Source organism: Triturus cristatus, chromosome 11, assembly GCF_964204655.1.
Source record: "Triturus cristatus chromosome 11, aTriCri1.1, whole genome shotgun sequence".
Lineage (NCBI taxonomy): Eukaryota > Metazoa > Chordata > Amphibia > Caudata > Salamandridae > Triturus > Triturus cristatus.
In genome coordinates, this window is record NC_140594.1 from 853347053 (window position 1) to 853363814 (window position 16762).

General features: G+C 40.7%; 1 protein-coding gene across 1 annotated transcript in view; it reads left to right on the plus strand.

Annotated features, from left to right (window-relative positions):
- Positions 1 to 16237, plus strand: part of COPS9 (COP9 signalosome subunit 9) — a 61265-nt gene extending 45028 nt beyond the window's left edge. The window contains exon 3 of the mRNA XM_085634658.1: positions 15959 to 16237. Coding sequence (XP_085490784.1) covers positions 15959 to 15996 — 38 coding nt within the window. The 3' untranslated portion in view covers positions 15997 to 16237. The remainder of the gene's footprint in view (positions 1 to 15958) is intronic.
- Positions 16238 to 16762: the final 525 nt, after the last annotated feature.

A 16762-nucleotide genomic window follows, 5' to 3' on the forward strand; every position in this document is an offset into this window, starting at 1 on the left:
ACTGAATATCATCAATAACCTTCTCTACATCTGATACAGATCCACGGAACAGAGCACTATTCAACTAGCAAAATAAAATCTTCTCACAAACTTTCTCATTTCAGTATGATGTACTGCCAGCATCCTAAAATGGTGAAAAACACTTTGACAAACTTTCCTAGAAAGACAAGCCAGAGAATGTCCTTGCAAACCAGTATTCTTTCTCACTGTGCATGGATCTAGTCTTTGAAGCACCTTAATCTTCTGTTTAACACTCTTTTTACTATATTCTCTTAGAAAGTCACATAATTTATCAATAGATTCTTGTCGTACAGTACAAATACTACTACAATTCCAAGTGTACACTGGGGCTTTAGGAAGTTTCCCCATAACCTCATCAGCTAACACTTCCTCATTTCTTGGAACCATTTTCTCCTTTTCCATTACACAACCATCTTTAACTTCATAAGCTCGACTACTGGTGTCAACTGCATGCAGCAAACTATTACTTTGAAGATAACTCTCTTCATTAAAAAATGGTTCAGTACTTGAACTATGCTTCCATTCTCCTAAGAACACTTTACAAAAGTAATTTTTTTTCACTACTCTTTTTCATTTGCTTTTTGACTTCATTACATTGACTATTTTATCTAATGTACGGATCCTGTTCAAAATTAAAATGAATAGTTTTCTTTTTAATTCCAAAGCCTTTGCAACAATTGATTCAATAGGTTTCTTTTTCTTATAAAATTTTGCTTTCTTCCTATATTTTTTCACATCCTTTAGCAAATTGAACATCACTCTTCTCTGAAACATTTTTCTACAAATGTTTTGAAATTCTGTTTTTCTTTTTAAGTCGTTCTTTCTTGCTTCTGATTGTACATTAGCATTTAGTATTTTCTTTGTATTGTCTTGTTGTTTTGTACTTAAAACACTATTTGCAATGGATATATTTTTTACATTTTTTCTATGTTTGAGGATATTTTTTAAAAAATCCTTAGTCTGCTTACCAGAAGATTTTTTTCTTTTTTCCAACATGAGGTTCTTCAACTAATTTGTGTTGTCCAGTTGTCTTCAAATATAGATGTTTTTGCTGTTCTTTTCTCTTTCTTGATTTTTATAGGCATGTTTAATTTATTTCAGTGTTGTTCACCAATACCTAAAAAACAACAAAAAAAATACCTTTATGTAATTTAAATATATTACTATATTTTTTTTGAGCTTTTCAAATCCTATCATATGAGCTGCCCCTTTCCTAGGAGTGCAAGTCTTACAGAACAAGAGCAACACAAATTAAATCTCTGACAACAATTCCTGTGTGCAGACCGACTCATGGTGTGATTCTAGGCAGAAAACCAAATTTGATTGGCAATTTCAAAGCACATTTACTACTGTGGTAGAGCAAGTGATAATTACTGTAACAGCCTGACACATTTTCCTTATAGTTTAGAGAGGCAGAAAAGAGCACATGTCCTAACAGCTACTTGAGACCATGAGCATGTGGAACCTGGGTGAGTGATTCGACTAGAGCAAAGGAAATGAGCCTTGGTGACGTTGAATGTGTTAGCGTTACACACTGCTATCTGAAATACCACACAGTGCTGAATAGTAAGCATGGGAGTGCAGGAAAATCAGCTGCCTGTGTGCTAAGAGTGTGCTTCTGGAGAATGTGTATTGTCAGGTGCAAGAGAGATCTGCATGGACGCTTGCACAACTGCATGAAGACTGCAGACATGTATGTAAGAGTACATGTGTGGTAAGGGTTAATTGGAGTTTTGTACATGTAAGAACTACCTCAGCCATGCAGGAGTGAAAGGAAAATCTACCATGTTGATTTCAAATGTGTTAGCATTTGCCTCTCATTTGTGAGATATTGATTTGTGCTGAATGCTAACCATCACAGTTCAAGAAAACAAGCTGCCCCTTTCCTGCGAGTGCAAGTCTTACAGAACAAGAGCAACACAAATTAAATCTGACAACAATTCCTGTGTGCACACAGACTCATGGTGTGATTCTAGGCACAAAACAGTATTCTTGAGTGATACCAGTACACCTTAACTTATGGTGTAGACATACTCCATAATATCTTACAAGTTCAAGGCAGTTAAATATCTTCCAAAACATAAAATGTAAAACACAACTTTAAAAGAAGAAACACATTTCTATTATTTATATCAAAATGCATCACATACATCCCCTCTCAAATTCATAACTCACTTTTACAAGTAGTTAGTTGAGAAAGAAATGTGGCACTCACACAGCAGATTATCAGAGCCAGAATCTCTGAGCTGTACACCTCTCACCAGAACCAGTAAATGGCAAACTTTCCCTCTCTTTTTTCACACATATACATGTTAACTTCAAATCACATTGCTTCCCACATTTTTTCAAATGGAAACACACATTTCTATTGGTTGCAAATTTCAACCCTTTCCAAATGATTCCTACCCCCAACATGACTTCTGCCTGCTACCATAGCAACAGATCATGGAACACTGGTGTGAGCAGAGAGGTCAGAAGTTCAGCACACAATGTTTCTAATCCAAAGAGCAAGAGTGCTTGACTTTTCAAACCTAACAGCAAATCCAAAGTAATGTTCTGTGGGAACACATTTTTCTGAACCAATACAAAACATGCTTTTAAAAATGTAAACATTCAGCCTAGTTTTTAGTGTAGAATGGTGTGAAACAGCCAATGAGTTCTTTTTATTCAAAAAAAAGTATGTAAGCCTCCATTTTACAACTATCTTTCTTTTCATATTGCCATTCTACTGAAAGACACCTTCTCAGTGCATCCAGGTCTCCTCCTCACTCCCTGAAGTAGACTGCTGTTCTGCCATTTTCAAGTAAAATTGATAGCTGTTCAGCTCCTTGTCCCAGGAAATAAGAGGAAATAGTGAGGGGAGTGGGTGTGGTGTTTGAAGATTCTGGAACACAAACTACTATGAACCAATGCTTCTGAGTGCATCCGGATCTCCTCCTCACTTCCTGAAGTAGACTGCTGTTCTGCCATTTTCAAGTAAAATTGATACCTGTTCAGCTCCTTTTCCCAGGAAACAGGAAGAAATAGTGAGGGGAGTGGCAAGGCATTTATAGAGGAGACGGTGTACATTTCACAGATGAAGGGAACAGAGTCTTCCTCTTGAACTAAAGACTCTGCATCGGTACTTGCTTATAGGTACCAAAAAACACTCAATGAACACAACGGCTCTTTTTAGAGCCAACCAACATCTAAACACTTAAACTTGATTTTTAATTCTATTTTTTAATGAATTTTTTGCCGGCGTGCGCGCACCCCGCGATTTTTTGAAAAAAAAATAAAATGTTTTTTTCACCCTTCGGGGTCCTTCAGGGACCCCCTGACAAAGGCTAGGGGGTCAGGAACTCTCTACCCTGCCCCCTTTTCACGTTCTCCACCTTTGTTTTTCACTGCCACACACAAAATGGCGTCCGACACTTCCTGATTTCGACCGATTCAAATGTTGACTGACATCTAACCACCAATCCGAATTACGCTTGTGCACGGCACCGTGCGCGCACGGTGCGCGCATATAGATATTTATGTACTTTTAACTGCAATTTTCTCTCAGAAACTACTGAACAGATTGACACCATATATGCAAAAGGCACATCCCTGACCTGAGGACTACCTCTTTGCCAAATTTCAAGTAATTCTGTTCAGCCGTTCGGGCTGTACCTTCGACTAAAGGTCCTATGGGAAAATGCATGGGGAAAATGCGTTTTGGGACCCCCCTTTTTTCTCAGCCCCTGCTTGACGAATCACCCCGAGACTTAAAGGGTAGGAGCTGGGCGGAGCACTCCATTAGTTTTGAGAATTTCACGAAGATTCGTCAACCGGTGCCAAAGTTATTCAAAATAGAATTTTCAGATTTCCTATGGGAACTCAGTCCTAACTATAACTATCTACTGGCAACCGCCAGTAGATAATATATGTGTATGTGTGTGTGTGTGGGTGTGTGTATATATATATATGTATATATATATATATATATATATATATATATTCATATTCACTGAAAAAACCATAGGTTTCAGGGGCGTTATAGTTAGCTGGACTTTTCACTCGTACAAAACCATAGAAATTCCCCCGTTGTAGTTAGTTCAGCTAACTATAACTTGCGCGCCCGCAATGCACTGCTGATGACGTCACATTTTACATCACTCATGACCTGGTCAGTGACATCACTCATGACATTACTGATGACATCATCCTTGTGATAGAGTGGCAGACCTCCTCTCCCCCTAATATAACCTTTTGATACACACATTCAAAAATAGAAATTAAAATTTTCAAAACAATGGACATACCAATACCAGTTACAACAACCTATTCAGTAATTGTAAGATCCACATCCACTCATTCACCAACAGACCTATACAGTCACTCATACATGTATTCACTCATCATATGTACTCATACACCTATACATCCTGTTACACAACGCTACTCATCCATAAAGTTACTCACACACATAGTCACTCATGCTAATAAAGAATCAAACATCTGTTTACCTGCATATACTGTTATACAGACACCACCACACTTACTTCTACAGAAACTTACACATACTTAGTCTTTTTAACAATCACTTATAGAAACACATACTTATTCATACAGGAACTCTTTCAATCTCTCACTCTCACATATACTCACTTATATACACCAATAGTCACATATACTAGTTTAAAACATATGTAGTTACTCATAGAGACACTATTGAGACAGTCATTCACTCACTAACACACCCATGCACACACTCATCCACCCATACAGTCCTGCACACATGCTGTCTTCAACACATACAAACAGTGAGTCACTCATTCATGCACCTATGCACTAAGTAATACCCCCCCACCGAACCATACAGACTTCAGAAACTTATACTGATACTCAAAAAACCAACTAATAACCTATATAGACACTCATGTAGCTACTCACCAACCCATGCAGCCACTTATACACAAAGTGAGAGACTGATACAGATATTTACATATTTAAACATTACTCACCAAGCCATGTATTCACTAAGATGCACTTAATCAGTCAGTTATACAATCAATTTTTCAAAAACACATCATCCATTTAGACACTTATATACCCATTTATTCTTCCATCGACCTTGAGATATACATATATAAAACATATGTAATTTTCAGAAAAAACACACATTCACTGGATGTCGTCAGTGATGTCATCAGTGATGTCATGAGTGATGTCACTGACCATGTCATGAGTGATGTAATTGTGACGTCATCAGCAGTGCATTGCGGACGCGCGAGTTATAGTTAGCTGAACTAACTATAACGGGGGAATTTCTATGGTTTTGTACGAGTGAAAAGTCCAGCTAACTATAACGCCCCTGAAACCTATGGTTTTTTTCAGTGAATATATATATATATATATATATATATATATATCTATATAAATTCATGCAAACATATACATATATGCATGGTATGTATATGAAAGTTTGAAAAACTCTAATACAAGCAAAGCTAAAAAGCCACCTAATTACAAACAGAATTGCTTTAACTTAAACGACGGCGAGACCTATTGCATTTTCAATGCTTGTTTACTTTGATTCCATCAAGAAGGCATTCAGATGTGTCACACATTTTACATAAATTCTGAATGGTAGCACTCTAGTTGCTCATTAGATCACTGTAGTAAAGCTACTGCTCACCAGGGAAGTCTGCTGCTGGTATTGAAAGTGCATGTTTCAGTCTGCATGGCAGAATTTTTTAATGAAATAGAAGAGGATTTGAGAAGTCACTCAAAATGTGCCCTAATTTTTCTTTTTTCCTCACTAATCATAATTTCTATGGCAAAATGAACCTCCTCATTGTGTTCCTTTTAAATTAAACTACTCGCTCTCTACTACTCACTCGCTACTACTTTCTACTACTCACTCTCTACTACTCACTTTCTACTACTCTCTAGTACTCTACTACTCTCTAGTACTCTACTACTCTCTACTACTACTCTACTACTCACTCTCTACTACTCACTCTCTACTACTCACTCTCTACTACTCACTCTCTACTACTTCTCTCTCTTCTACTCTCTCTCTACTACTCTATACTACTCACTCTCTACTACTCTCTATTACTCACTCTCTACTACTCTCTACTACACATTCTCTACTACACATTCTCTACTACACATTCTCTACTACACATTCTCTACTACACATTCTCTACTACTCTCTCTCTGCTACTCTCTCTCTGCTACTCAGTCTCCACTACTCTCTACTACTCTCTACTACTCACTCTCTAATACTCACTCTACTACTCTCTACTACTCACTCTCTACTACTCTCTCCTACTCACTCTCTGCTACTCTCTCTACTACTCTCTACTACTCTCTCTACTCTCTATTACTCATCCTCTACTCTCTACCTTTCTCTACCTCTCTCTACCTCTCTCTCTACTACGTCTCTACCTCTACGTCTCTACCTCTCTACCTCTCTCTACCTCTCTCTCTACTACGTCTCTACCTCTACGTCTCTACCTCTCTACCTCTCTCTACCTCTCTCTCTACTACGTCTCTACCTCTACCTCTCTACCTCTCTACCTCTCTCTACCTCTCTCTACACGCACACATATGCACATATATGCATATGCATTTATATATATGTATGTGTATATTATCTACTGGCGGTCGCCTGTAGATAGTTATAGTTAGGACCGTGTTTCCATAGGAAATCCGCAACATTCTATTTGGAATAACTTTGGCGCCAATTGACGAATCCTCGCGTAATTCTCAAAATAGGTGGGGCGCTCCGCTCCTTCCCTGAAAGTCTCGGGGGGGATTCATCAAGCGGGGGCTGAGAAAAAGGGGGGGGTACCAAAACGCGTTTTCCCCATGCATTTTTCCATAGGACCTTTAGTCCGAGCTACAGCCCGAACGGCTGAACAGAATTACTTTGGCAGAGAGGTAGCCCTCAGGTCAGGGATGTGCCTTTTGAAGGTCTCGTGTAAATCTGTTTAGTATTTCCTGAGAAAATAGCATTTAAATCAATATATATATCTATAGGCGCGCTCCGAGCGCGTACCGTAAGCTTACCGTACGCGCACGCCGCCGTGCGCGAGCGCGATTCTCATTGGTTGTTAGATCTTAGTAAACATTCGAATCGGTCGAAACCAGGAAGTGTCGGCCGCCATTTTGTCTCTCGCACTCTGAGGGGGTGAAAAACAAAGGTGGATAACGTGAAAAGGGGGCAGGGTGGACAGTTCCTGACCCCCTAGCCTTTGTCAGGGGGTCCCAGAAGGACCCCCAAGGGCAAAAATTAATTGTAATTTTTTTTCGAAAAATCGCCAAATGCGCGTAGCGTACACGCACGGCGTAAACGGAAAAATTCCGCGAACTTCGCGTAACGATTCCGCGACTACGCGTACCGTGCGAGCACGGTAAAAAATGTTTTTCAAAAAGGAGAGATTAAAAAAAATTGTGAGGTAAGGTTGGCTCTTAAAAGAGCCGTTGTGTTAATACAGGGATAGAGGAAAGAAGGAATGGGAATATTATGAGCGTCTACAAACGTGCTGGTCTATCTTATTGTTAATAAGGGAAACACTGGTCTCCCCAAAAACAATAAGACCACAACACGTTGTACACCTCATTGAAACCCTCCAAAATCGAGGGTTAATGTCCAGAGGAGCTGAAGAAGGTGATGCTCCCACCTCAGAGGAAGGGCTCAGCTGAGCTGCCGATGATGTACTCGGCTGAGCTTCTGAGGTTGGGCTCCGGTGACTTACTGAAGAGTTTTCTCCAGTATGTCGAGCAAAGGTCCTGGGATGTTTATCCCTAAGGTGTCTCATCATAGTGATTTCCAAAGGAATACTTCTTCCTTGGATTTCCTCTAGATAAAACACGGTCACAAAGTCTGCAAGTGACCAATGCAGCATTGACCTTTTTCTGCCCCTCTGGAAAAGTAAAATACTCCCACACAAAAGAATCCTTTTTGTTTCCTCCTTCTATGTATGATGATGGTGCTGCTAGGCTCGCTCTCAGAAGAGGACTGCTGTTCTGCCATTGTATCTCAATGTCAATTCAGCTCCTTCTCCTAGGGGATCTCAAGCAGTAATGAGGGGAATGGGTGTGGTGTTGGAAGTTTCTGGAACTGAAAGTAGTTTAAACCAATGAAAAGTGTTCTTTGTGGATCACATGACCTACCGTGCGCGCTCCGTAAGCTTACGCTACGCGCTCGTAAACAAGTACGCATGCACAAACGTGACGTAAACATGCGCTTACGGAGCGCGTACGTATGACGCACTCGCGCATGCGCATTACACGCACCCGCGTAACCGCGACTTTGGTTCCGTGCAACGCGCATGCGTGTACGCGTTGCCGAAGAAGTACGCATGCGTACGTACATCACGTACGTATCACGTAAGCGCACCGTACTTATGACGTACGGAGAGCGTAGCGTCAGCTTACCGTACGTGCACGGCAAAAAATCCATAAAAAAAAAAATATTAAAAGTTTCAAGGGTTGTAGAAGATAATAACTGTGATGTACAACTGTATGTAAACATTAATTTTTAAAAAATTAACCATTCCATAATGCAGGATATAGTACATATATTATTTTATACATAGGTTGGATATTATTTTTTAACAAATCTAAAAAACAATTGCATTTAAAAAACCTTTGAAATTCACTGAAAAAACCATAGGTTTCACACACGTTATAGTTAGGAATTAGCATTTACAAAACCTTGCAAATTCACTGAAAAAACCATAGGTTTCACACATGTTATAGTTAGCAGGACATTTCACTCGTGAAAAACCAATGAAATTCCCCCGTTATAGTTAGTGCAGGCAACTATAACTCACGCGACCGCAATCCTCTGCTGATGACATCAGATATTACATCACTGATGACATATGTGTTTTTCTGAAAAAAAAATATTTGTAATATATGTATAGCTAAAAATTAATGGAAGAAGACATGGGTAAATAAGTGTCTAAATACAGTGATGTAATATCTGACGTCATCAGCAGAGGATTGCGGTCGCGTGAGTTATAGTTGCCTGCACTAACTATAACGGGGGAATTTCACTGGTTTTTCACGAGTGAAAGTCCTGCTAACTATAACATGTGTGAAACCTATGTTTTTTTCAGTGAATTTGCAAGGTTTTTTAAATGCTAATTCCTAACTATAACGTGTTTGAAACCTATGGTTTTTTCAGTGAATATATATATATATATATATATATATATATATATATATATATATATATATATATATATATATATATATATATATATATATATATATATATATTACCTACTGGCGGTCGCCAGTAGGTAGTTATAGTTAGGACCACGTTTCCATAGGAAATACGCAACATTCTATTTTGAATAACTTTGGCGCCGGTCGACGAATCCTCGCGAAGTTTTCAAAATAGGTGGGGCGCTACGCTCCGCTCCTACCCTGAAAGTCTCGGGGGGATTCGTCAAGCGGGGGCTAAGATAAAAGGGGGGTCCCAAAACGCGTTTTTCCCATGCATTTTTCCATAGGACCTTTAGACACAGCTACAGCCCGAACGGCTGAACAGAATTACTTGAAATTTGGCAGAGAGGTAGTCCTCAGGTCAAGGAAGTGCCTTTTGTAGGTTTGGTGTAAATCTGTTCAGTAGATTCTGAGAAAATAGCCTTTAAACCAATATATATATCTGAGCCAGCTTACGGTGCGCTTACGGTGCGCTTACCGTACACGTACGGTGGCGTGCGCGAGCGCGATTCTGATTGGCTGTTAGATCTTAGTAAACATTCGAATCGGTCGAAACCAGGAAGCGGCGGCCGCCATTTTCTCTCTCGCTCTCTGAGTTGGGCAGCAAAAACTAAGCCCAAAAATGTGTAAAGAGGCAGTTTCTTGAGATCCTAACCACCCAGGATTGATATAGGGGTCCCCAAACAACCCCCAAGCCCAAAAAAAAAAATGTTTCTTTTTCGGAAATTCGCCGATTACGCTTAATTACGGTAACAAAATTTTCAAAAAAAAAATTATCCACATTCTCCCCACCCCGTGTGAAATTAACAAAAAATACATTTCACAAAGATGCGCATAATATGTCCCCCATGTGCGCACGGTGCGCGAAGCGCATCGTGCGTACATGGCCCATCCCGCATAACGTGGGCACGCGGTGCGCGCAGCGCACCGCGTGACCACCGTGCGTGCACGGCACTAACTGAGTAAAGTGGGCGCGCGGTGCGCGAAGCGCACCGCGTGCTCACTGTGCGCGCACGGTGCGCGAAGCTCACTGTGCGCGCACGGTGCGCAAAGCGCACCGTGCGCGCACGGAACGAACTGCGTTAACTGGGCGCGCACGCCACGAATGGCGTAAAGTAACTTAGCATTTAAAAAACCGTACAAATTCACTGAAAAAACCATAGGTTTCACACACGTTATAGTTAGGAATTAGCATTTAAAAAACCTTGCAAATTCACTGAAAAAACCATAGGTTTCACACATGTTATAGTTAGCTGTACATTTCACTCGTAAAAAACCAATGAAATTCCCCCGTTATAGTTAGTGCAGGCAACTATAACTCACGCGACCGCAATCTTCTGCTGATGACATATGTGTCTTTATGAAAAAAAAATATTTGTAATATATGTATAGCTAAAATTTAATGGAAGAAGACATGGGCAAATAAGTGTCTAAATACAGTATTAGCATCAGCAGAGGATTGCGGTCGCGTGAGTTATAGTTGCCTGCACTAACTATAACGGGGGAATTTCATTGTTTTTTTACGAGTGAAATGTACAGCTAACTATAACATGTATGAAACCTATGGTTTTTTCAGTGAATTTGCAAGGTTTTTTAAATGCTAATTCCTAACTATAACGTGTGTGAAACCTATGGTTTTTTCAGTGAATATATATATATATATATATATATATATACATACATATATATATAATCTGCATATCTATATAAATACAAATATAAATGCATGCATACATATACATATATGCATGTTATGTACATGAAATTTTGAAAAACACTAATAAAAGCAAAGCTAAAAAGCCACCTAATTACAAACAGAATTGCTTAAACGAGGACGAGACCTATTGCATTTTCAATGCTTGTTTACTTTGGTTCCATCAAGAAGGCATTCAGATGTGACACATTTGCCATAAATTCTGAATGGTAGCACTCTAGTTCCTCATTAGATCACTGTAGCAAAGCTACTGCTCACCAGGGAAGTCTGCTGCTGGTATTCAAAGTGCATGTTTCAGTCTGCATGTCAGAACTTTTTAATGAAATAGAAGAGGATTTGAGAAGTCAAAATGTGCCCTAAGTTTTCTTTCTGCAGCACTAATCATAATTTCTATGGCAAAATGAACCCCCTCATTTTGTTCCTTTGCAAATTAAATGTTTTAAATGTTACCACTTTATTCCAATCAAGATGGCTTCAGGTGTGCCATACCTTTGTCTTAAGTAAGACTGTTAGCGCTCTAGTTGTTCTTTAAAACACTCTGGGATTTCTGTCATTGGGCTATACTTGGGCTACATCTCGGTGATATTTGTGCTACATTTGGGCTCTTTTGTCTCTGGTGGCCATCTTGGGAGACTTGTTATGAAGTTTCCTAATTTCCTCATTTACTGCAGTCTCCTCAGTAGGCATACTGTCAGTTTTTTACTTTGATTCAATAAAGAAGGCATTCAGATGTGTCACACATTTGCCATAAATTCAGAATGTTAGCACTCTAGTTGCTCATTAGATCACTGTAGTAAAGCTACTGCTCACCAGGGAAGTCTGCTGCTGGTATTGAAAGTGCATGTTTCAGTCTGCATGTCAGAATTCTTTAATGAAATAGAAGAGGATTTGAGAAGTCACTTAAAATGTGCCCTAATTTTTCTTTCTGCAGCACTAATCATACATTCTATGGCAAAATGAACCCTCTCATTTTGTTCCTTTTTAAATTAAGTGTTTTAAATGTTACCACTGTATTCCAATCAAGATGGCTTCAGGTGTGCCAGACCTTTGTCATAAGTAAGACTGTTAGCGCTCTAGCTGTTCTTTGGAACACTCTGGGAAGCTGCAGTAGAACACAAAGGAATCAACTGACACTCTCTGCCCTTGTTGGATGTACATGTTTTACTGAGAATGTCAGACTTCATTCTCACATGACTGAGAAAGATAATGTGAATTTACAGAAAATATGCTCTCAGTTTAGCTTATAGATCACCTTCCAAACCTCTGTGGGAAAAGCATGTGAAAATAGTTTTCTCTCAAAGATGATTCATGATATCCCAGCAGAAGGCTTTTTCACATGGTAAAATCACCTTAGAACATACCACAATTCCTAAAATGAGTATGGTACCATCAACAAATGATTTATAATGTAACTAAAATCTTAAAACCTTCTATTAACTGCAATGCTTTTTAATGAGGTGCTATCATGTATATTGGTCCCAAGATGGCTGCCTACACTTCTTGGATGAAGTAATGACAGCCAATCAGATCTCACAATGAGATGTGTGGTTAGGCTCCGCCCAGATATGTATATGACTTTACTTTTGATTTTCTCAGGAACTACTGAACGGATTTACACCATATATGCAAAAGGCACATGCCTGACCTGAGGACTACCTCTTTGCCATATTTCAAGTAATTCTGTTCAGCCGTTCGGGCTGTACCTTCGACTAAAGGTCCTATGGGAAAATGCATGGGGAAAACGCGTTTTGGGACCCCCCTTTTTTCTCAGCCCCCGCTTGACGAATCACCCCCAGACTTCCAGGGTAGGAGCTGAGCGGAGCGCCCCATTAGTTTTGAAAATTTCACGAACATAAGTCAACCAGCGCCAAAGTTATCCAAAATAGAATTTTCAGATTTCCTATGGGAACTCGGTCCTAACTATCTACTGGCGACCGCCAGTAGATTATATATATTTTATCTACTGGCGGTCGCCAGTAGATAGTTATAGTTAGGACCGTGTTTCCATAGGAAATCCGCAACATTCTATTTGGAATAACTTTGGCGGCGTTTGACGAATCCTCGCAAAATTTTCAAAATAGGTGGGGCGCTCCGCTCCGCTCCTTCCCTGAAAGTCTCGGGGGGATTCGTCAAGCGGGGGCTGAGAAAAAGGGGGGGTACCAAAACGCGTTTTCCCCATGCATTTTTCCATAGGACCTTTAGTCCGAGCTACAGCCCGAACGGCTGAACAGAATTACTTGAAATTTGTCAGAGAGGTAGCCCTCAGGTCAGGGATGTGCCTTTTGAAGGTCTCGTGTAAATCTGTTCAGTATTTCCTGAGAAAATAGCATTTAATCAATGTATATATCTATAGGCGCGCTCAGAGCGCGTACCGTAAGCTTACTGTGCGTTATAACATAGGCATCGAGGAAGGCACGTTAGATGGGGCAATATAACCCGTGCGAAGACAAGTGTGGCATGACATATTCACCGGGTGGTGTTACAGTGCACATGGGCTAGGGAGTGTCATAGCATATGCACTAGCTGGTGGAATACAACACAGAGGTGTGTGGCACTCAGCAGGCAATGGTGGGTGTAACACAGCATTGGGCTCTGCCAGGAGCGCGCTGTGACTCTCAAGTGATGTTCGTCCCCTTTCCAGAGAGTAAAATAAAAAGTATTACACATCCGGCAGTGGATGTGTGTTTTATTAACCGTGAGGGGGGTTTCTTGCATAGTTTTGGTTGAATTTTTGTCGAATCCCCTTTGAATGGCTTGGTGTGCATGTGTATTAAATGTGCCCGTCAATAGCTACCCATGTTTGTATAAATAAAGGACAAGGGTGTCTACCGGGATTAGGCACGGTAGGGCATCAGACATGTCAGAGCTTCACTAGTGGTGTAAATACATTCCACGTGGATTCATTGTATGCATAGTCGCCTTTTAATGAATATCACGCAAATCGTCATGGTGATAGGTACGTACGGTTTGTCCAGCATGTCCTAGGTGTGTCTATAAATATATATTTTTTTTTTTAAATAATAAAAAACAGTGGCCGGCCCTGGGGATTGGGGTCAAAAAAATATAATTAGGAGACAGGCCCTGGGGGATGGGGTCATCAGGGCCAATAAATTAGAATAAGAAGGGGAACCACACAGCCCCCCTTCTTAAAAAATTAAAATAAATAAAAGACTGGCATCGTGCCGGAGGCCACGCCCCCTCCTTGCAGCACTCTGCAAACGCGCCCCCTGGCGAGTTGTAAGTTGGGGAATTAATTCCTCTTCAATACTGAGGGTTCCTGAGGGCCAACTAGCCCAACAGGCATCTCCAGTATGCGCCAGGGAGCTGTGCTGCAGACAGGTGTTCTGAGGCCAAGCCCCTTTTTACACCTCTCTGCAACGCAGCTCTGTGGCGCTTACTGGAAGTACCTAGTGGTCTAGTTTGACCCTAGGGACCCTTAGGATTCAAGGGGACTTAATCTCTCAACTTAGAACAGCCACAGGGCGCGTTTACACAGTGGTGAAGGGAGGGGACGGGGCCTGAGGTGATGTGTGCAAACACACACTATGGCACGTTTTAAATTGGGGATATAATTTCCCTTCAATACTGAGGGCCCCTGGGGGCTAACTAGCCCACCAAGTGCTTCCAGTAAGCGCCACTGAGCTGCATTGCAGAGAGGTGGTCCAGGCCATGCCACTTTTTACACCTCTCTGCAACGCAGCTCTGTGGCACTTACTGGAGGTACCTAGTGGGCTAGTTGGACCCTAGGGACCCTCAGGATTCAAATGAACTTAATCTCCCAACTAAAAACGGACACAGGGCGTGTTTACACAGTGGTGAAGGGAGGGGACGGGGCCTGAGTTAACGTGTGCAAAAACGCCCTGTGGCCTGTTTTAAGAGGTAGTTTTAATCCCCCGGCCCTATTATATACTAGGGGCTTACAGAGGAGGTCATGCTAATCACAGGGGGACCCCAACGCATAATGTTCCCTAGTGTATGTAGGTGTTTTCACTGTATTCTAAGTGTCTTTTAACATAGCATTGGCTCTAGGACTGGTTAGTCAGACTCAGTTACCACCAGTATCCGTCTGAAAAAGTTGAGGGTACAGGATGATTTTGCAACAAGGCTTCTTTCTGCTCTTCTTTTTGTTCTTTCTGCACGTTCTCCTTCTTCCTGCACTTTTCTTCGTCTTTGAGGACTTCTGTTGCTTCTTTCTGCACTTCTTTTTTTTCTTTCTGTGCATTTTTTCTTCTTTCTTCACATGTCCTATCTCTGTAGGCATAGCTAGAAATTAGCATTTAAAAAACCTTTGAAATTCACAGAAAAAACCATAGGTTTCAGGCACGTTATAGTTAGGAATTAGCATTTAAAAAACCTCAGAAATTCACTGAAAAAACCATAGGTTTAAGGGCTCTTATAGTTAGCTGGACTTTTCACTTGTACAAAACCATTGAAATTCCCCCGTTATAGTTAGTTCAGCTAACTATAAATCGCGCGCCCGCAATGCACTGCTGATGACGTCACATATTACATCACTCATGACCTGGTCAGTGACATCAGTCATGACATCACTGATGACATGATTGGTTCCGCCCACCACAACTCCATAACTACCAAGCCCCCCTTCCCCACAGCTCAGCTCAGCCCAACCCCCTCTCAACAAAGTGTTATGGTAATGAATTTTGGAGCTACCGGTTTTCTTGACCAAAGATGTGGAAATCATAGCACTAACAAGGGTGTATTCAGAGAGTCTAACACCCAGAAGCACTTTGAATGTAATTCCATGGACATCCTAAACTCCGGAGCTTGACTCCACGAGTGGGATTTAGTGTTCAGCATAAACTACATTGTACCTTAGTGTTGCATCCGTTCATTCTGCTTAAATGCTCTAAAATACTGTCACTGTTTTCCATTTCATTTTAAGTAAAATAAACATATGTAGCATTGTCTCCTAATGTAGACCGTCTTAATACAAGCAGTAAGAAACAGCTCCTATACCATTTTTAAAGCGATTCTCTTTTTTCTTTGCAGAATTCGAAGACCTTTATGATGATGATGATATCCAGTGACCTGGTTCATGCAATGATCAACAGTGTTCCGGAAATGTGATGTTTTACAAATGGGGGCCCAGTAAACTGCCATGAACGTTAGGTTTTGTTGGTCACTTGGCCTCAAACTGGCACGTTTTGTCTTTGCTTAGTAAGTCCCAAAAAATCTTTCTGTTAACACTCTCCCATTAAAACTCCCCGTGGGTGCTTCCTCAGATTGACCTGTCTGGCATATGTAAAATAAATGAGAACTTCAACTTTAGTGTCTGGTGCTTTCCTTCTCTGTATGAAGCGCATCATCTGTATTCGGACCTTATTCATTTAAAGGTTTCTTCTTAAAAAAATACCAGGGATATTTTCAAAAGGATTCAAGGTTCTGGACTGTTCCATGATTTAGTGAATCCATTTTTGCTATTAAAATGAATTCTTTGAAGCAAATTTGTGTTTTAAGCATTTGCAATGCAATAGGTTGCGCATTTACGCGGGTTTAAGCTATTGGCATTGTAAATGACAATGCCTTTTATTTATGTTTTGAAAACCAAAACACAAATAAAGGGCATTGTCATTTACAATGCCAGTAGCTCAAACTGCATAAATGCGAGATCTTTTGCATTGCAAATGCTTGTTCAAACCTTGGAGTCGATCGTCGTAGCCGTTGGGCCTGTGAGCTGGAGAAGCCCCATGACCAATTAACGCCAGCATTCACACCGCACGCAGTTTAGAGTTTCATGAAATCCCCCCCCACCCACCCCTCCGACAAACCGACTGTGACGAGCGAGCACCTGAG